The sequence below is a fragment of the Tremella mesenterica genome (genome assembly GCF_000271645.1).
Source record: "Tremella mesenterica DSM 1558 unplaced genomic scaffold TREMEscaffold_2, whole genome shotgun sequence".
NCBI classification, from domain to species: Eukaryota; Fungi; Basidiomycota; class Tremellomycetes; order Tremellales; family Tremellaceae; genus Tremella; species Tremella mesenterica.
The window spans coordinates 2,371,052-2,391,594 of NW_006711226.1; the positions used below are offsets into that span (position 1 = coordinate 2,371,052).

A 20,543-nucleotide genomic window follows, 5' to 3' on the forward strand; every position below is an offset into this window, starting at 1 on the left:
GTAATTTCCATGGGAACGACCTCATCTGCATGGCTTGACGTTTCCCCTCCGATAGGATAAGTCGTAATTGTCCCTTGATCATTCACTCTGCCTCGCGTTATCGTATCGGCTAGGATATCACTCTCCATATGCAAGAAATCGGAAGTGCTCATTACAGGGGCGGTACTAGTGTTGTCATCATCCGCGACGGGCTTAACGTCATTGGTGGTATCATGTGTGAGAGCATCAGTGGCGTTATCGTGTGGGACCGCGTTACCGGTGTCTTCGACTGGAGTACTAATTGTCAGCTACATGAGACTCAGTGCAGGTTGGCTTTTCGGTACCTACGCTAACATCTGCAAGCTGGTCGTGAGATAAGTCCGAAGTGACTCCTGTTGTATTGTTCCATCGCGAAGTAGAGATAGTACAACGGAGTTCCTCAACATCAGGGCATTCATCTCTGTCTCCGCCGTGTCCAGAGGTGACGGTTGAGGACGAGAAGTAAACTGATATTTAGCATCAAATGATGATTTGAAAGGATTAATACACCCACCTTCAGATGTTTGATGTTCCACATATCTTTCACCCTTGACGCGATAAATCTACCGATAAAGTGTCGTCCAAGAAGCCAAGTCTCGATATCCGTCAAATCTTTCGGTCGAACCTGACGTATGTTGATTTCCATTATTGGTGTATCACCTCTCATACAGCTATAACTAGGAGGGATCGTATTCGTCAACCAGTTTGTACTCACAACATGAGCGACCCCGCATAAATCTTGATCACTGACGCAAACCTCTTCACCTTCATCGGAATTTTCGTTGTTGTGCGCGATGATCTTCAAATCCGAGTTCGCCCAATCCTCGCTATGAGAGCTGATTGTTAGTGATATTCAACTTTGACTGGTAGAGGCTGACCTTGTGTGATGTTTGATTGCGGTGTAGAGGGCGTTAGCAGATAGAGACATTTTATCCCTTATCAACGACCTATCATGGACATGATGAGCTTCAGAGTCGGCAGGGAAGTAAGAGCGGACACTAAGCGGATAACAATCAAACTCGGCATCCAGAGGCTGAATATTATTGGGATTTGCGACGAGGGTGACCCTTCGTGACCCATGGATTGTGATCTGAGATGTCAGCTCTACAGTACTCGTGGACACGCGAGCTTCGAACGCACGCGATGTTCACCCCGTCACAAAACATTTCATATCTCTACATGTATCTATTCTCCGGTCCTCAAATTTCACACACTCCTAGACGGACCTGCACTGCACTCCTTCCCGGATTTTGAAGTGTGTGTGTCCTTAGCCGATTGAGCTGCACGCTTCCTCCCTTCCCTCTTTGCTGTTTCTGTCTCTCGCCTTTCTGCTAGTTCTTCTGCATGACTTTCTTGGTATGCTTGGTCAAATCTTTCGCCATGTGGATACCTCTGTCTCTTCTTACTACCCCTAGCTGCCCTGTCTAATTGTTCTGACGCTTTCCGGAGCGCTTCATCCTTCTCATGCAGGGCCTTCTCTGCCACTAATTGTTCAAGTCCGCTTCTTGTCTTTCTTGATGTTTTCCCTGGAGTAATTTCGCCACGTCTTATAGCTCGATCAAGAGCAGAGAGACTAGTAGTAGTCGTGGGAGTGATAGGTTCAGTTGGAGGGACAGTTTGAGGAGGAGGTGTGACTGGACGAGCCTCACGGAGTCCAACACTGATCCGTGTGAGAGGAAAGAGGTAGGATTTGGCCCAGGCTGTCTGAATTTGGTGTGTAGTTGTAGTTCTAAGCCAGGCTCGTTGATGCCAGCGATAAAAGAACGGTTTGGGGATGTGGTGTTCATCGGTACCAAGTTGATAGGTGTCAATCTGGTCATCGTATGTTTCTTTGAGTATTCGGAAGAAATCGACATCTAGCGGCTGGAAAACTTGGGATAGATGAGCAGGGAGGACAAGACAGGTGATATTGCGTTCCCAGCAAGCATCTAGAAAGGCAACCGAGGTGTGACAGTCATGACCATCAAGGATGAGCAAACGGGGATGTCCATTGGCGCGTTCCACGGTGTATGGGTCAAAACATTCGGTCAACCATTGAATCATCGTATAGGAATTGATATATCCACTATCTGTTACTACAGCTTGCTGAATTGGAGTATCCTGTCGTACTTTAAACCAATCAGACATGAGATTCTTGCCAGGATAGATGAGGAAGGGTGGTACTGGGGCATCGGAAGTGGAGATGGTTGCGATGACACTGATGTGAGTATCGGTGGGAAGGGCTGCTTGTGACTTGATAGGAGCATCTCGAGGTGCAACTCTTCGTGTCCTTCGTCCACCAGCAAGGTCAAATCCGACTTCATCGACGTTATACACATTCTCAGGATGATATTGACCAGCATCAAATGTTTCTTTTGCCTTTTGCGGTCAGCTTTCAACATAACTGCTCTGGAGAAACTCACAAGGGTTAGGAAAGCAATCCTATTCTCTGGTGTATCCGCTCTGAGCCTTGCTACTTCTTGTACACGGTAAAATTTCGATGCAACCTGATCCTTATGTCGGCGTAGGAAGGTAGTTGTCCAATTAACTCCAAGTTGATGATCGCAGAGCGCCTGGGCAAAAACGCCAACATGTTTAGGAGTAAGAAGGGTACCTCTGGCAGCATACTCATTGATTTTAGCGATGAGGGCTTCTTCCTGGATGATGGAGAGGTTGCGGGGGATGAGGGTACCGGGAGGAGCATGTTTGTTGTTCAAGCGATCATGGAGAGTGACATGAGAGACCTCAAAGCGACCTGCAACTTTACGAAGGCTCTCGGAAGGGTTGGCAAGCTTGTAGGCGATTGCTGCGTCCATAGCTGTTCACATGAAGATGTTAAGATGAATGAAAGATACATAACGATATCAAAAAGTTTCGTTCGAACATTGCGTGCGTTCGAACGCCACGTGTCCACGAGTAGTGTGCTCTATCAGTGACAAACCTCACTTGTATCAGAACAGGTGGTATCTCCGGACCATCCGAATCTAAACCTGCCGAATTCATACGTGTGGGTGGGTTAGCAGATATAATGTGCTAAGTTCAACGAGCTTATTGATACGAGGGTACTAGTACTGACAGAAGATATATCATTAGCGGACACTTCGGCAATTCGGCGACACGAGAAATAAAACGTCTTCGGCCTCCGCCTCTTGTCTCTTGATTGAAAGGAGAGCTCATTGTCCAGACAGCCTCAATAGACTAAACCCACTCAGCTCGGTTGTTTCTCACATCATAGACCGTATCGCTTCCTGAAACAGGCTGTGAAAGATGCTCTGGCAGCTTATCGGAGACAGGGGTGGAAACCCGTGTCGCTCGCTTCTGTTTGAACGGGCTCGGCCGGTGCTACATCGCAGATTGTCATCAGATCGTAGTAGTGATATGATTGCCATAGACCTCAAGTAATGCTTAGTCCTGGGCCATGGATGGACTAGACTTGAATATAAAGGAGAGAGAGATGAGGAAAATAAATACTTAGCCTACACGTGATTTGATCTACCACCAGACACGCCGGTCGTCCGCTCCGCGGCCTCCCAAATTCTCCTTAGCTCAGGGCAGATGCCCAGGCACATTTTTCTCCATAATTCGAGTATACGAAGAATCTGTAGAAGTGAATGTGGCGTGTGGCGCTTGTGGCAGTCGAAAGCCATGCGAGCCATGGCCATGATAATCCGTCGCATATGTGCAATCTCAATCTGTGCAAGTGTATCCTATCCGAAACGCTGAGATTCTTGGTCTTCTTACTCCCATCATGCTCAAGTAACAGTCTATGCAAAAAGGCTGAAGCACCTGTGCTGGCATCATGCATCTCCTTCTCTGATTTCCACAATCCTCTTCACTCACCGGACTACATCTAATCAGCTGTTGATGTCTGCACTACATACAATTAATCACTTCTCACGAGCCCTAAGAGGGGACACAACTGTCTCCCATTCATAAATCCTCCACCATCCATGAAACCAGCCCGGAATCACCGTGGATTCCGGGATCACCTCATCATGTGTTGCAATAGCCTGTGTAAGATGAACACAAGAAGGAGGCTCAACATTCCGAAGCAACGGGGAGGGAGCTTGATGAAAATAGATCTCGTAGCCTCCCTCTTTAAGCGAGTTACGGGCGTTTGTCAAGCTCCGTCTAAGTCTTTGAAGGACTCCATCATCAGAATCTTGCTTGGTTTGCCCTTGAGGATCAGCACCGAGGAACGAGGTCCCATGATCATCCAGGAACCCAACAATATTGGTCTTCAGATTGAGAATCACAGTATTAGGCTCAGCCGACAGGTTCTCCCAAGTGATTACCAACGGCCCGTTGGAGTCAGATGTGAGATTTTGTCCCATGAGTGGATACAGCAGGGTCAAGGTGCCACCAGGTCGGCTGTCTTTTATGCCATTTGTGATTCCATCGAGCTGCTCCCTGGTAGCTGAGGGACCCCCTGAAGGACTCAATGTCAGCATACTTCTTGTATCTGAATTGTGGATATTCACGTCAAGCTGGAAATGGTTTGCTCAATGTAGGGCTCAAGTATCTCCATCTTGACTGATGCTTTAGGCAATAGTGGTAGAACTGTAGTTTCAACATCTAGCGAGTTGAATATGATACCCTCAGCTTTACATCCTTGAGAAGTGGAGACCTGATTTCTTGTGAGCGGTATCAGACCAGTAACAGAGAAATGGAACTCTCTTACCTTGAAGTGACTAATCTTCAAGTGTGCCTTCCCTGCATACTGTATCATTCGGCGTGTCATAAGCCAAGGGTGAATCTCACGGAGAGCCTCCGAGGTGAGTAACCGGATGGTTATTTCCACTGCGCAAAAGTTTCTGGTCCAGCAAGTGTAGTCCATGGGGGGATGAGACCCTTCTGAAAGCCTTTGACTGATTGCAAAGGAAACTTCATCCATGCTTTGGTATGTTCCCAGGAGTTCCGGATCATTGTCCTCACCAACAGACCGGTCAGCAAAAACGACAAATGTGTGGCTGTAGCTGCCAAGGCTAAACAGGCTCGTGTCATGAACATGAGTTCAAGTTGTCAGCCAACTTCATTATTCTGCAACGATGGAAGACTGACAGAAGGTGGGAATCACGCGCGGCTGAAATAGCCTCAGGCATGAGCTGCAGGGATATTGCCGGGTCAGTGATGGTAGAGGGTGGATCAGAGAGCAGAGATTGAATTATTGCAGGATAACAATCCTCCTTGGCTGCAAGGTCTTGGAGGTTATACCTATCCAGAGCGAGTATAGCGCTTGACCAAATTGACCGGGCCTTAGACTCTACACTCCCAGTAGTGGCAGGATCACGGTACGTACGAAACTTTCTGATGAGCATATAGAGTCACAGCAAAATTGATTCTCACCCCTACCACCAGAGAGGTGTCCTGTAGATGTGTCCCGCTCACCTTCAGTAGTCGCACGTTTCCTGAGGTCCGAGATCCAGATACGTACCGATATGACTTTGGCATGTTGAACTCTGTTTGGAGAAAATAGAATGCCCACCAAGATTAAAACTGGGTTTTAAGTTGAGGAGGTCCAGAGGAAGGGGGAAGGGGGGTTATGAGAGGTGAGGGCAAGAGTAAGGGGTGAGGGGGAGGGGAGAAAACCAGCAGCGATCACGAAAGGAAGGGAATAGGCTTCGTGTCATGGCGTCCGCTCTTCCCGCTTCTGAATCAGGCATGATCCGTCCGACGATTGAAGATCCTGAATCCATCGTCTTGTGTTTGTTCACGCACCAGGCGGAATCACAATTTGAATTAGTACGAAAATGCTGTTCAGATCTTGTGGAGGGGTCTCATCAGCCACAATGTCATGAAATGTCAAAGCTGCCCACATTGACTGTTGGCCAACAACTCGAATGAGGTTCGTACGACGTGACGACTTCAATCACAATTGCATGGCAAGTTTCAGAGAGGTGTGCTTCACCAAGAGACCCTTGTTGATTTTACACACCCAGTGAAGGTACTGCAAGGATGTGAGTGCACACTACAACAATGTGGGTTCCTTCCTGTGAATAGCCAGGTCAATCTGTGGCAACCACCATGCATCATATACTGTACCTCTCAATTACTCTAACATCACATTGCAGGTCACTCCATCCGCTCTTTGTCCAGGAGTTGAGTTTTCCTGGCCACCGATCCCACCATGAATGGATGGTGTTCCGTTTGGTCCACGTTGAGACTTCCTCAATCAACTTGATTCAGATAGTCAGACACGGGTGTAGCCGTCAAAATCTCAAGGATCTCTGCTGGAGCAGCGGACCGCAGAGAACTGATCACACTGCCTGGAACCGAAGGAAGGACATAGGCGGCTCTGTCCCACCCCTCCAGAGCCTTCAAGGCATTGTCCGAGGCTTCAAGAATCACCGCAAGAAGTGTTTTTGGCAAATCACCATAAATATGCTCACTGGCTTTGGAGGAGTTCTTGCAGTAATCACTTAGCATGCTCAACAGAGTATGGTCAAGAGTGTAGATACTATCCTTCTGGGCATGGTGGATAGACCATGTGATGGACATTGGTTCACCTTTGTCCTCACTACCTTGCAGTTCAGTTTGTATCGACAAATTTGGAGAGAAAATAAATATCCTACCCGTGTACATGGAATGGCTAATGATTGCGTGAACAGTATCCTGGCACTGTTTTACTACCATGGACGTAGCTCTACAGTCACGACTGATCAGCAACCAAGAGTATCACTAGGTTTCAGAACCTACCTTAGCACCTCCACTGTCTCTAACAGATATTTGTGGAGGGACCTCATTGCAGGGGACCCGTAGGGGCTCTGGGACAGCACAGCTACATCTCCCTCTTCCTGATGCTCAAATAGAATTGCTTCAGTTCTCTTCCCTTCTGGTACTGAGAGCTGCCGACTGTTAGTGAGACATAACATACAGGCCAGAGCAATAGGACCAGACACACCTCAATACGCATGCAAGTCCAGTCATCTCTGGGTGACATGATAGTGTACAATCCGTGTACCCAGGAGTTAATGTAAAGCTGCTCTTCTGTTAGAAGCTGGCGCAAGGTGATCTCAATCACAAAACCGTCAGCCCTGTGGCAGCTGTAGTCCATAGGTGGCTGATGACCTTGGGACAATCTTTGTCGGATGACTTTGGAGATGGTATCTAATTTCTTTTCCGTTGCTGAACGCTTGACCCCGTCATCCTCTGAAGAATCCCCAAGACTAAAAGCATCATAGGTTTCATGATCCGGGTGCCATGCCGGATTGTCACAGACACTACATAGCAGTCAGCAAATTCTGGATGATGTACATTGACGAACTGACTCAGAGTGATTAGAAATTGCCTCAGCAACCATTGAATCATAAATCACTCCCTCCAATTGGGAAGGTCTGACGCGCCAGGGAGGCCTTGAGAAATGCCAAATGATACTGGGGGGGAAATGATGGGGCTCAGCTGCCAGGCGAAATTGTATTCCTGGTGCCGTCAATAGTATGGCAGTTGTACGGTCACTTTGTTTGGCTGTCGACTGACTTGTATAAGTGTGAATCTTGTCAGTCAGCTACGGCATGAACAGGTGTAGCCTGATGCTTTCTGACTGACCTGTATTACAAGATCTGTCGTCGCAAACGGGAATTTCAATACGGGGTTCATGCCGAGACCCCTCAAGTAGGAGAGCATGTAAGCTGTGTGGGCTTATGGAAGACAGACAAAGCAAACCTATAAATGATTGGCCGCAAACGGAAGATTGATCAGAGTGGAATGTCCGGTTCTCTGGATTTCCTAAATATGAAGAGACAGATTTGAAGTCAATACATGGGTAACATGCGCCTTCATCCTGCTCGGAGAATGAAAAATGGAGAATAAAGGTGAGGAACTGGTTGAGTTCCGGCCGGTTGGTCCGGAATTTTGACTCAACCATTTCCGTGCGCTCCTGAACAAAATGCACCTGGAGAAGGAGGACGATGAAGTCTGGATTAGGAAGATCTTCAGTGATACAAGGAGCTAGTAGGTCCATGCTGTAATCAGGCTGCTTCTTTGTCCTTGCTCATCGTCTTGCCTGCCACTCCCTGGGTTTCAAACCTGAACGGGTTTGATTTCACATCACGATATCGTGAGTCACAGTCCAGTGGAGATGTATACCAGCTCTCTTCTTCTCGTCACCCTCACAAATGGGACACTGATAGGTAAGTCTGTGCTATCATCATGCATCATCATCTCTGCCTCCTGTTCATATCACTCTGGATCTTCAGGCCTCGTCTCATCTGTCATCTCCATCATCACGCCCGTGCAGCTTGACTGGGTCATGCTTCTCTCACCCAGCGTCACCATGTGAAGTCGTCAATATCAAGGGATCTGGCACTAGTCATAGACACTTCACTGGACAAGTCTCGGCTTTGAGGAGAGATAGGCGGATCCACAGTTTGAGCTATGATAAGTCGTTGACCCGAAATGATGAGTTCATCTTGACCTTGTCCAGTCTCCATTCTGTCCAATGCCTGCTTTGCGCTTTCTTTCAACAACGTATAGACCTTGTCTGCAGGATGTAAACGTGCCCAATTAGGTCTGGCTACATTGTTGGAAAATATCTCGCAGTACTCACCTAACATTCTTACCAGGTGAGGTTTAGCTTCACATACGTAGTTGCTGCATGGCAGGAAGTCTTCAGTGTCCCAAGTTACCTTCACAGGTGACAAGCTTCTCTTGCTTTCTTGTGTCTGACTCTGCCTAGCAGGAGTTTTGGAAATCACAAACGTCCCATCGTTCTTATGGGGCCGAGAAACAATACTGCTTGCCATCTCGTGACATTTTTGTTGCAGTAATGACGGTTGCAGGGAGCTACCCATCAGTCACAGTATGTCACATGACTGGTGAGGGGATTAATATCTACCTGAAAGGCTCAATCATGCTCTGTAGAGAGGTAAGAAGTGGTTGCATATTGAGTGAGCCATCGGTCAGCCGCCAAAGTGAAATTGCCCTTTCCTTATCATCCACCAACACCACCGCTTCAGTACTGGTGGTTTGGTTCTCGGACCCCTTCGGAAACGACATCTAAATCGGGTGAGTGCTGCTCTTGTATCATGGACAAGGAGCTACACTGCACTCACCTTCAATCGAGTGATGTGAACCCAAGCTTGCCTCAGGCAGGTGATGATATGTCTCCCGTAGAGCCATTCTTCCAACTCAAACATGTGCTTCAAACTGGGTTTTCCGACAGTTAGTTGTATATAAGCAATTCCATCTATCTCGCCACTGTACCTTGTAGGAGGACGCAGATCAGCAGACCAGTTCTGGATGATCACTTGGGACATACCAAGAAAAGTCTGATCTTTAGCGAGGAGCTCACGCACATTGCTGCCCCGAGAATCGGTTGAGTGAGAAATTATATCGAGATGAGAGTCATGTTTCCAATTGCCTTGAGGATAGCATCTGACAATCAGCCCATACTGCTTCTTTTCTTCTCTAGGCGCGCCCCACTTTTTCCGAGCGTACAAGGCCGTTTCCACAGTCTTCTCAGTCACCGAAACGACATCGTCTGAAGTGAGAGACACTTGGGAACCAGAGGAGGAAGTAGAGAAAACCGAGCGGACACTCAGTGGGTAACGATCAAATGGGGCGATCATATTGTGTACCTTGTTATCAGAGTAAATTACGGTCACTGTGGAATAGTTTGACTCTCGATCCATTGTAGGGTCATTGTGATAGTCAACCTGGTCAGTCAATTACACCAATCGTGTGCACACACTCATATCCTCTGAAACTCACTTTGATAAGTAGTGGTAGTTCCTCAATGAACGAATCATCCAGACTTGGTATGACTGGCGATACCGGCCGGAAGAGCGAGTGAGACATTCCCCCAATCAAGATTGATGATTTGGACTGATGAAACCGGAGGTGAGGTTCCATAAGCGTAACTCATATATAAGCCAACCAGACGGGGAGTCCTCGAGGTGCACTGAACCCTACCACACAAGGGGAAATTCAGACTCCCCTTCCACACTTGACTTCTACCAGCCTAACTCTTTTGACCATCATTCTCCTATGACATCAAGCTTGTAGAGAGAGCTGAAGACCTGTATGAGAAGAACAATGGAAAGTGTTGTCTTGACCCGGCCGGTTTCCACCTCGAACGCCAGATTCCTGCGCACGCACGGACCTCCCACCCCAACATGTTCCCCCTCCGGCAATCTGGAATGAGGCGTGGGGTCTGTGAGATCTTCTCAGATTAGACTGACAGAAAACGTCGTGTCACTTTCTATACCTCTTGTCATCTCTCCTGGTCGTGTTTTTATGCTGTCTACATAGCTGAGAGTAACCAGATTTATGCGCACAGCTACCTAGCAACCACCTTTGACACCATCAGGTGACAGACGAAAGCCGTGGCGCTTTGAAGCCTCAATGGAGGTCATTGTGACAATTGTGTCAGGATCACGAGTAGTTGCCTATGTAGGATGGGTTCCTCAGAGGCGTACAGTCGCTCTCAAAGGTTTCCGTATGACCCGCGTGCGCATCGATCATCGGTTACTCACCACTTCTTCTATAGAATTTATATGCATTTTTGCTTGTTCGATCGTGTCAACAGCCCACCTTAGTACTTAAGAGCAGTACTTATTGGAGTACCCCTTAGCATACTTGACAGCCTCAACCCTCCTTGACATGCTAACCACCACCTTGTTGACAATATCCCTGTCTATAGTTTCCCACTCTGTCACACAATGGTCAAACAACTGCTCCACGTCTGTCCCTCTTGGAAGGCGCTTCATTGACCAGAGATTCTCAATAGGATTAGCATCCAGTGTTAAGGCCTGTCCCCAGCAAAGAGTAGTCCGATCCCGGAGACAGGATGGACAGCAGAAGTTTACAGCAAGCCTGGTCTACAACGGCGCCGCGTGACATCATTTCTTCCCATCAAACAAGATTCCTTTGGACATCAGTTTGCCATCAACAATCCCGTTCTCACGAACTTCACCACCCACGAGGGTATTAGGAAGCTAACTTCGTCCTCGACGAAGTTAGTCATGTAGGAAGTTAGTAGGATACAAAGTCAGGAAGATGTGAAGTTAGGAAGATAAAAAGTTAGTGAGGCACAAGCTTTGTCAGGGATGAAGTTTGTGAGGTACAAAGCTCGGGGCTTTGGGTTGAACGAATTTCTACGTAGGCGCAGTTTGGGAGGGACAAAGTACTTAAGGGGCAAAGTTCCCAGATATCTTTGACAATCTCTGGTTGTTGTCTTAGTGATAGAAGTTAGTAGATGTCACAATTGTCGTTTCTTCTTGTCATGAATCACACCATCATGTGTTCCTTGTTGCGCAAAACAAGTTCAACCTCCACTTTTGTGTTTGAATATTTCACCTCTGCTCTCATGCCTATCAGGCATAAACTCCAAGTATCATTCTAGTATGATGGTGCTTAGCTCCCATGCCTGCTAAGGCATAATCTCTCAGTCTCTTGTTCTCGCAGCACTTCTATGTTCTGCATAGTTCCTCATTGACCACCTTTGACAAAGTTGAGCGACTTCCGGCGCATCCCATAGGATGTCATAGTAGGACGTAGGTAAACACAGATATGGCATCGTAGGATATCAGTGGTTATCGGTGGGATGCAAGGCAATGCATGCAGGACAGTGCAGGACGGTTCAGAGCGTTCATATTCCACAGGTCTGCACAAGCCTCTTGGAAAAGGCTGATTTGTCTATATAAACCCTATCTTGTACTTTGTAGTCTTCTTTAGTTCTTGATCAAAAGTCATTTCCATTGCCACCCTTTTGGAGTCCAATCCATTCCAGTCCATTCCAGTTCCCTCTAGTCTTGTCAGATAAGCCAGAGACATTCCTTGGGTCACAGTCCCATTCCTTGTTGGACTCAGTCTTGTTGTTATCTTAAGTATATTCCTTGTCACTCCTAGTCCTTGTCCCCTTGTCCTTTGTCCTCTGTCCCAGGGTGGGCAGTATCCTTGACACTTCTTCTCTACTGACCGACGGTCGACAAACCTCGGCTAACTACGTTGTTGTGGGGTGTCAATGTTCCACTAAGACAGTGTCACGCGGCGCCGCGTGACATCATCTTTTTTCCCATCAAACGAAGTTCCTTTGGACATCAGTTCGCCATCAACGACTCAGTTCTCACGAACTTCACCACCGACGAGGGTATTAGGAAGCTAACTTCGTCGAGGACGAAGTTAGTCATGTAGGAAGTTAGGGAGATACAAAGTTAGGAAGATAAGAAGTTAGGGAGATACGAAGTTAGGGAGGCACGAGCTTCGTTGGGGACGAAGTTCGTGAGGTACGAAGCTCGGGACTTCGGGTTGAACAAACTTCTGCGTTGACGAAGTTAGGGAAGGACGAAGTACTTAAGGGCCAAAGTTCCCAGAGATCTTTGACGATCTCTGGTTGTTGTCTTAGTGATAGAAGTTAGTAAAGTACGAAGTTATTACACCCAGAAGTTGTTGTCATCTATTTCATATCTCGAACAATGAAGTTGGTAAAGGTCAAAGCCCAAGAAGTTATTGGCCGTCGGTTGTAGGAAGTTAACGAAGGAGCAACCCTGTGACAGACAGGGTACTCGTCAGGAAACTACGGCTGACTACGCCGTAGAGGTACGTCGAGTGGTAAACAATACGATGATCGTCAATGAACTGCGGCTAACTTTGTTGTTGTGTGTCAAACTGCTGATTGGTAGCTCTCCTTAACTCAAAGGAGGTAGCTACTGAATATATCTCTCGCTACTGACAACAATCAAGGATTGCTGAAGAAGTTCAGCCATCTGTAAACTATCTATACTTCCCCTCTTTTCTCATAGAACGTCCCTCAACTCCGGCACAGCCTCGCGCTCAGTCCTCTTTACTCAACTTTGCTGTACCTCGCCATATCCCCAATATCCTACTCTGCTCACTTCGACTAACTTTGCCTAACTTCCCCTACTCTGCTCTCCCTCGGTTTCCTTCTCCTAACTTTGCCGTAGGACTCCTCTAGGCGGGGTTATCATGACAAATACCCTCTAGGTTCGTGTAACTTCGCCGTAGTTGGTCTCAGTGGTTTGGGTGGTGGTTGATCATGGATAGTGGTTCAGTGATGATGAAAGGAGGGTCGGTGATGGTAGTCGTCAGGGATGTTACGACATGTTTGTGACAGTAGAGACATGTCCCCACCGGTTCTGCATTGTTGTCACAATCATCGTTTCTTCTTCTCTTCTGACCGACGGTCAACAAACCTCGGCTAACTACATTGTAGTGGGGCGTCAATGTCTCACTAGGACAGGGTACTTGTCAAGGGAACTACGGCTAACTTTGCCTTAGTAATACATCAAGTGGTGAATGATAAAGTGATTGTCAAAGAACTGCGGCTAACTTTGCCGTAGTACGTTGAACTGCTCAGTGGTAGCTCTCCCTAACTCGATGGTTGTAGCTACTGAATATATCTCTCACTACTGACAACAATCAAGGATTGCTGAAGAAGTTCAGCAATCTGTAAACTATCTATACTTCCCCTCTTTTCTCATAGAACGTCCCTCAACTCCGGCACAGCCTCACCCTCAGTCCTCTTCGCTCAACGTCCTTGTTCCTCGCCATATCCCCAATACCCTACTCTGCTCACTTCGACTAACTTCGTCTAACTTCCCCTGCTCAACTCTCCCTCGGTTCCCTTCTCCTAACTTTGCCGTAGTTCTCTGTTAGGCGGGGTTATTGTGACAAATACTGTCACGGTCCTGTCCTGGACAGACCTCAAGGAATCAAAGCCAGGTGGACTGCAACTGACTAATTAGCTTGGACAACGACGGTTAGTATGTTGTCCGCAGACTTGTGATGTGGTTGGACGGCTAAGGTGACTTGCGAAGGATCTGGGCAGATCAAGATGATGACAAGGACATGTGTGATGGGGTAGACAGGTACAATGATGATAAGGGATGTGTCGAGCGTAAATAGTATGTCAAGAGGTCTTTTGTGAGTGGCAAATGATATTTTGATCCTTGAGAAAAGGAAAACTACAAAGTAGATATGTCTAGTATTTATACTTTTCTGAAGGACCAACACGTGATTCAATGATCACCTGATATCACCTGATATTGACCGTTATCACACTGATGTTGACTGATATTGACTGATATTGACTGATATTGACTGATATTGACTGATATTGACTGATATCAACTGATATAAACTGATATCGACTGATATCAACTTATGTCAACTGATATCGACTTATGTCAACTGATATCGACTGATATCGGCTCATATCGGCTCCAACAGGTGGAGCTCGGGGTTTTGGGGTCAGGACCCTGCAAGAGCTGGGTCGTGACAAATACCCTCTAGGTTCTCGTAACTTCGCCGTAGTTGGTCTCAGTGGTTTGGGTGGTGGTTGGTGATGGTGAAGGGAGGGTCGGTGATGGTAGTTGTCAGGGATATTACAACATGGTTTGTGACAATTGTTGACAGAGCTCTATCTAATGACTCTTCAGACTTTGCTTTACAGATATCCACCATGAAATAATCACCAAACTGAGATAACTTCTCCACCCAACCCTCTTTATAAAGGTTTTTTTACAACAGTTCACCTTTGTCACAAGTTGTTGTGACATGAGGAAGGTTATTGTCATGAATCAATAATCACAACTCAGAATAAGTATGGACTCAAAGTATTAGTGACTCATAATTAATTAGGAATGATAAGATCAGGCCAAGTGGTAAGAACAAACGGTAAGGACAAATGGTAATAACAAACGAGTGTTGGCCAACCTGTCAAATTGACAGGCCCGTCTGCCGCCTCTCGAGCCGACTCCGTGGATCCGTGGACCCGTGGATTCTCCTCCTCTACTCTATCACACACACTTCTCACTTGTGGACTTGTGAACCTGTGTGAACCTCTAGCGTCCCCCCCCTTTTATCGTCTCGCTGCGGCCCTACAGGCGTCGCCGCTAGCCACGTGGTTTATCCCCCCAAGTTGTCTCGACATCATCTGTTATAATAATAGATGGTCATGACAAATGGGCATACCAGATGGTAGCACCAGATGGGCATGACAAATGGGCTACACAATCGGTAGCCTGAGTGCAAGAATGTCCAGACTGGTCAACCCGTTTGTTACTAGCTTTTGTCTATATAAACTTGTACTTTTCAGTAACTTCTCCAGCAATGAATCTCCTCTTACTTCTCATCTTCCTATCCTCGATCCTCCCCCTCCAGTAAGAGACGTCACTCAACTGGTTCTAACCCAGTACTCTCTGTCCCCTCAGTATCTAGGGCAGTCATCTAGCTTGACAAGTCAGAGACTATACCCCTCAGTACCTAAGGCAGTCCCTACGCTATTGCAGTCTACCCCTAGGCGTGACAGTTATGTTGCTACCCATTCAAGTTTAGTCAAGATTTGGTCACGGTTCAGGATGGACTGGGTATTTAACCAGCGTCCAGCAATTGTAGATATCACTGGTTGATAGGCCTTTTTGTCGCAGTGGTTTAGATCACTGTTCCGTTGGGCATTGTTATGCAACCAAGGCGCTGGTTGGTCATGGTCTGTGACAACCTTGATGTTTTCTTGAAGGTGCCATTGACAGTAATTCAGATGAACATGAGGGAGGTGGATAGACAGAGCGTTGTGTAAGGCCATTTAACAATCACATACAATAACTTGGATGTCATTGTTAATAGGACACATGAGTTCAAGGTACGCTTTTGTCACAAACTACTGTCACAAATGTTTGAATGTGTACGACGAGAATAATTACGTTGATAGTAAGAATTGCATCGAAGACTACGGATGGTATCGTATCTATAAACAGTTTCAAGTTGTAGTTATGTGGCATTACTCATCAACACTCCCCCTAATGACACTAACTCCAATCAATAGACAAACTAGCATGTTCTAAACCAACTAATGAGATTGTATTGTAAACCGATGGGATCCGTATCGCGGACCTGGACGTACAGGATGAAAAGGCATGAAACATGAGCAAACCAGGAAATCTCGTGTGCACAGTACGAAGTGTTCGGTATGACGCTCTATGCGTCGTACGATTTGAGCGATGTCAAGTTCAAATCATGTAGATCGTGATCCAAATTGACGAGATGAGTGTGGGAGGTGAGAAGGGATATAGAGTGTGGTGTTGAATTGTGTACGAGCCGAACTTGAAGACAGTTCTTTTCGTGCGGTTCTCTTGGTAGGATCTTTGTAAGGAAATCCGCGTCTTTGTCATACATCACCTACTTGCCACCTAAGATAGTCTTTTCCCGTGTTCCCACACTTGAAACACATCTGGAACACTTCCCCTGACCCCCTTTGGCTTAGGTTTATTGTTCTTGATCTCCATCAACAATCCCTATTGTCATCTCTTACACTCCCACACATGAAACACCTACCCCTGAACCCCTGTGCTCTTAATTCATTGTTCCCCTTTGTGTTCACGTGCTTGACACACTTACCCCTGGACTCCTGTGTCCTCTGTCTATTGTTCCTTGTTGCACCCATGAAGCTGTAACAGTTATCCCTGAACCCCTGGGTCCTCTGCCTATTGTTCTTAGTTTCACATGTCAGGATTGCCAATTCTCTTGAAGAGGATTGCAAATATGTTTAGCAGTTCTTCCGTAGCTTATTGTTGTAGTTTTGCAGTTCGGCCTGTTTTGCTGTGGATATAAACCCCCTCCAGACAGGACGTTCCCCACCTATGAATCTCATGTTGAATCTCATTCTCAACTTGTCAGTCCAGTCAGATCCAGCCTGACATCTTGCAGTTCTCTCAGTTCCCTCAGTACCCTCAATCCCTTGTCACCCTCTGTATACTCCTCAAGCTCTACAAGCCAGAGACAAGTATTGCGTTACAGCCCCATCTCAGTCACCTTGCTTATCCCTTGGGGATTAGACCCCGCCCATGACATGTCGTAGGTACAGGTGCAGGGAGTGGATCAGGAAGTGGACCAGGAAGGGGATCAGGAAGTGCTGTAGGAGTGATAGTAGTTGTAGTTGTATTCATATTCGGTACAACCGGTGCGGGAACACAATCTTGTACCATAGTTGAAGGTCGAATGTATTCCTGTGCGCTTTGCACATCACGACTGACCACGATCGAACCGTTCAATTTGTATCGTATGATCCAACAACTCATACCTTCCTCTTGCCCTAAGACTCTTGCTAATTCTCCTTTGTGGAAGTCAAGCTGTGACTTACCACGGACTCCGATTGGTATCTGTACGTATATGAGTTCACCAAACAGGAAAGCTTTCTCTAGGCCTGGCTTGCGACCTGTGAGTGCAAACCATGCGTTCGTACCGTCCAAGCTCGTACTTGTCTTCATCATCATTACAGATGTGTATTGTACAGCGTAATCCCAGTACAAATGATTGAGGGAAGCCGAAGATAGCATTGAACTAGCCATCTCTTTGAGTGTACGATTGAAGCATTCAGCTACACCATTGAGTTCAGGTGTGTAGCGTGGTGAGATCTGGTGTATGATACCTTTCTCTGCATACCATTGTTGCGCTTGCAATCCTGCGTATTCCGTACATCCATCCGTACAAAGGAATCGTACGGTTCCACCAAGTTGTCGTTTGATCTTTGCGACAAACTCCTTAAGGTAGAATATAACATGCTGTCAGTTTGGTGCGGTCACTACTCGATTGACCTTTGAGTAGTCATCGTACATTGTAATGATGTATGTTGCTCCCTGCGCCAAAGGTCGTAGGGGTCCAGAGATATCCAAATGTACAATCTCACAAATACGAGTACCGTGCGGACTGACATCCTTCTTTGGAAGTCGAGTGTTCTTCTGTTCTTGACAAACAGCGCAGCTATCCGTACGCCACGAGTCTGCCTTCAACTCATCCGCAGTGTATCGTCGCTCCCCCGCTTGTGCGAGCTCGATAATACGGTTACGACCTATATGACCAAGTGGATTGTGTTCAGTTTGTAGTAGTCCAATATGAGTTGTCGAACTGATTGTACCCGTAGTCTTGGGTACAAGCTCCCCCAGTTGTACATATGGGAGAACACCATGTTCTCATATTGTAACAATCTCCTTGCCTTTTTGAAGTTCACCCTTTACGAAGTCTACCTCCCATTCACGAGCTTTGAGCGTAAATGCAGATAGGATGTTATGTCGTGCGACGTTTGTAAGGTATACGTCTGCAATCCGTATGGTTTGACCAGAGGGGAGCCGTAGTAGAATGTCTCCCTTTTCATATACATGAACCTTGGTCGTAGTATCTGCAAGACCAAACGTGATAGCCATGTCGAGTCGTACGATGTTTGATAGAATTGTACGATCAGGTGTGAGATGGTGGGTAGCTCCACTGTCAAGCAGGAATTTGGGTACGAGCTTCAAGCCCTTCGCTACGTACTGTACGGTTGGCTCGGTAAGGCTGATAGCAGCAGCCCAGAATGGATCAATTGTAGGGTTCGAAGTGCCTTTGTTTGTCGTATTGGATTGTGCAGTATTGACTTGTGCTTTTGAATCCTTTGACTTCCCCTTCAATCCCTTCAATTTTCCTTTCTGTTCATCCCTAATCCTCTTCCTACATTCCTTCTTAAGATGTCCCTTCTTATGACCATAGTGACACTCTGCTGTCTTAATCCAGTCCGTATTCACATGTGTATGCGTATGATCCGCACTTGTATTATTGATCTGAGCAGACACTGTGGGAGTGATGAGTCGTGCGCGATCTGCGACTTCAACTTGATACAAGCGTCGAAGTTTGGCCCACGTCTTTGATTCCATAGGAAGGTTAATGTAGAGAGATCACATGACTTTGAAATCGCTTCAAGGAAGCAAATCAAGGAACCAAAGCGCACGAGTATCAGCTGAGAACTTGCATCCTGACTCTTCAGCTTCAAGCTAGAGTAGGTTAAACTTCCGCAGGTGTTGTGTCATCTCCGTATCCGTAGGGTGCAACTTGAGCATAAGCATTCGTAGCTTGCGTTTGACATCCATACAATGTTCGGGTGTTTGTTGCATAACTGTTGCAAGGAATTTCCACATTTTGTATGCGGTTTGAAGAGATTGTAGATGAATGAGCAAACCGCGTTTGTCTTTACTCATGATCACACCTTGAGCTTGAAGTTTGCGTTTACGCCACAATTCCCAGCGCTCTTCATCATCTGAATCAAGTGAGATGTGGGTGATAATCTCCTCGGCTGTAGGTACGACTGAGCCTGCTCGAACCGTACGAGCAATCGTAGGTTGGCGGTACGCTTCGACATCCGTACCTTCAATTATCCCAAGACATCCATGGATAAGGAGATAGTTTTCTATGGCAAGTTTCCAATCGAAGTAGTTGCTTTGACTCAACAGTATGGGTACGGATTCGAGTCCAATCGTAGTCAAACAATTGTGCGACATTGTGCTTAAATTTCATCTTATGAATCATATTACAATAATAGATTCTCATAGAGGACTTATTGTACGCAAGACGTACACCAGAGGCCTCTACTGTGTACGCCACCAGCACGGACTGGATTTTATACGTCTACCAGGCGACATCTACGTCACAACCAAAGCTGGACTGTCCTTATTCTACTACACCAGTACGGTGCTTCGTGTACGGTTCGTCGTACGGTTCCCGATGTCTCGTCGGGTTGGTTCGTATGCACGTTCGAGTGTGTACAATCGGTGCAATATCTTCACTAAGTCCAGAGTGTCACGGCCGTCGAGCAGCTTCTTCCTAATAGACCGACGGTCGACGAGCCTCGGCTAACTTCACGCTTCTGAGTCGATGTCTCACCCAACCAGGAGGGCGCAGACGTCGAAAGGAGTGTAACTACGGCGTACTTTGGCGTAGTTACTCTAACTAAGGCTTTGTTCTATTGATGGCGATGTATCTCGATGTATAGCTATCTCTATTTGTCTTTTACTACTGACAACAATCAAGGATCGCTGAAGAACTTCAGCGATCTCCTCAGCTAATATTATCTATCCCTCCTAGACGTTCACCCAACCCTCTCGCGCTTTGACGTACTTCAACACACTTCGTCCAACTTCCCCGAACCCCGGCCATCCTCTTCCTCCTTTGCCTAACTCCACCTGACCTCGCCGCACTTCTGCTCCCATTGTCCCTACCTAGCCTAACTCCGTCTAACTTCGCCGTACTTCTGATCCCATTGTCCCTACCTAGCCTAACTTCATCTAACTTTGCCTTACTTCTGATCCCATTGTCCCTACCTAGCCTAACTTCATCTAACTTCGCCGTACTTGGTCTCAGGTGTCCTGAGTTACGTGTAGAGTGAGGAGGTTAAGTCGTGATGGGGGTTTTGATGGTCAAAGGAGGGTCATCGTTGGTGGAATAATCGAGGTGTCACGACGTAGTTCGTGACACAGAGGTACTGAGACTTTTAATCTGTTCAAATGTGTATGACGAGTACGATTACGATGATAGCAAGAATTGCATCAAAGACTACGGATGGTATCACATCTATAAACAGTTTCAAGACGTAGTTACATGGCATTACTTATCAACAACAAACCACGTCGTAACATCCCCGACAACCACCATCACCGACCCTCCTCTCACCATCACCAACTACCATCCGAAACACTGAGACCAACTACGGCGAAGATATGAGATCCTAGAGGGTATTTGTCACGACAACCCCGGCTAGCGGAGAACTACGGCGAAGTTAGAGGAAG

The 20,543-nt window shown here is 46.8% G+C and overlaps 4 protein-coding genes across 4 annotated transcripts; all 4 read right to left on the minus strand.

Annotated features, from left to right (window-relative positions):
* Positions 1-1,224: 1,224 nt before the first annotated feature.
* On the minus strand, positions 1,225-2,813 carry TREMEDRAFT_28153 (uncharacterized protein; the record flags this gene model as incomplete). Its single annotated transcript, XM_007002371.1, has 2 exons — positions 1,225-2,376; positions 2,421-2,813. 2 exons carry the CDS (start codon positions 2,811-2,813, stop codon positions 1,225-1,227), a joined length of 1,545 nt encoding a protein of 514 aa, XP_007002433.1.
* Positions 2,814-3,538: 725 nt separating this feature from the next.
* TREMEDRAFT_60620 (uncharacterized protein) lies at positions 3,539-5,448 on the minus strand (the record flags this gene model as incomplete). Its single annotated transcript, XM_007002812.1, has 7 exons — positions 3,539-3,788; positions 3,838-3,841; positions 3,896-4,434; positions 4,479-4,624; positions 4,679-4,811; positions 5,059-5,300; positions 5,386-5,448. The coding sequence occupies 7 exons, from the start codon at positions 5,446-5,448 to the stop codon at positions 3,539-3,541; spliced, it is 1,377 nt and encodes a 458-aa protein (XP_007002874.1).
* A 717-nt stretch (positions 5,449-6,165) lies between these two features.
* Positions 6,166-7,620, minus strand: TREMEDRAFT_60621 (uncharacterized protein; the record flags this gene model as incomplete). The annotated part of the gene is made up of 5 exons (XM_007002813.1): positions 6,166-6,565; positions 6,694-6,791; positions 6,899-7,217; positions 7,266-7,489; positions 7,543-7,620. 5 exons carry the CDS (start codon positions 7,618-7,620, stop codon positions 6,166-6,168), a joined length of 1,119 nt encoding a protein of 372 aa, XP_007002875.1.
* Positions 7,621-8,264: 644 nt separating this feature from the next.
* On the minus strand, positions 8,265-9,792 carry TREMEDRAFT_60622 (uncharacterized protein; the record flags this gene model as incomplete). The annotated part of the gene is made up of 6 exons (XM_007002814.1): positions 8,265-8,778; positions 8,831-8,991; positions 9,048-9,230; positions 9,291-9,369; positions 9,433-9,650; positions 9,706-9,792. The coding sequence occupies 6 exons, from the start codon at positions 9,790-9,792 to the stop codon at positions 8,265-8,267; spliced, it is 1,242 nt and encodes a 413-aa protein (XP_007002876.1).
* Positions 9,793-20,543: the final 10,751 nt, after the last annotated feature.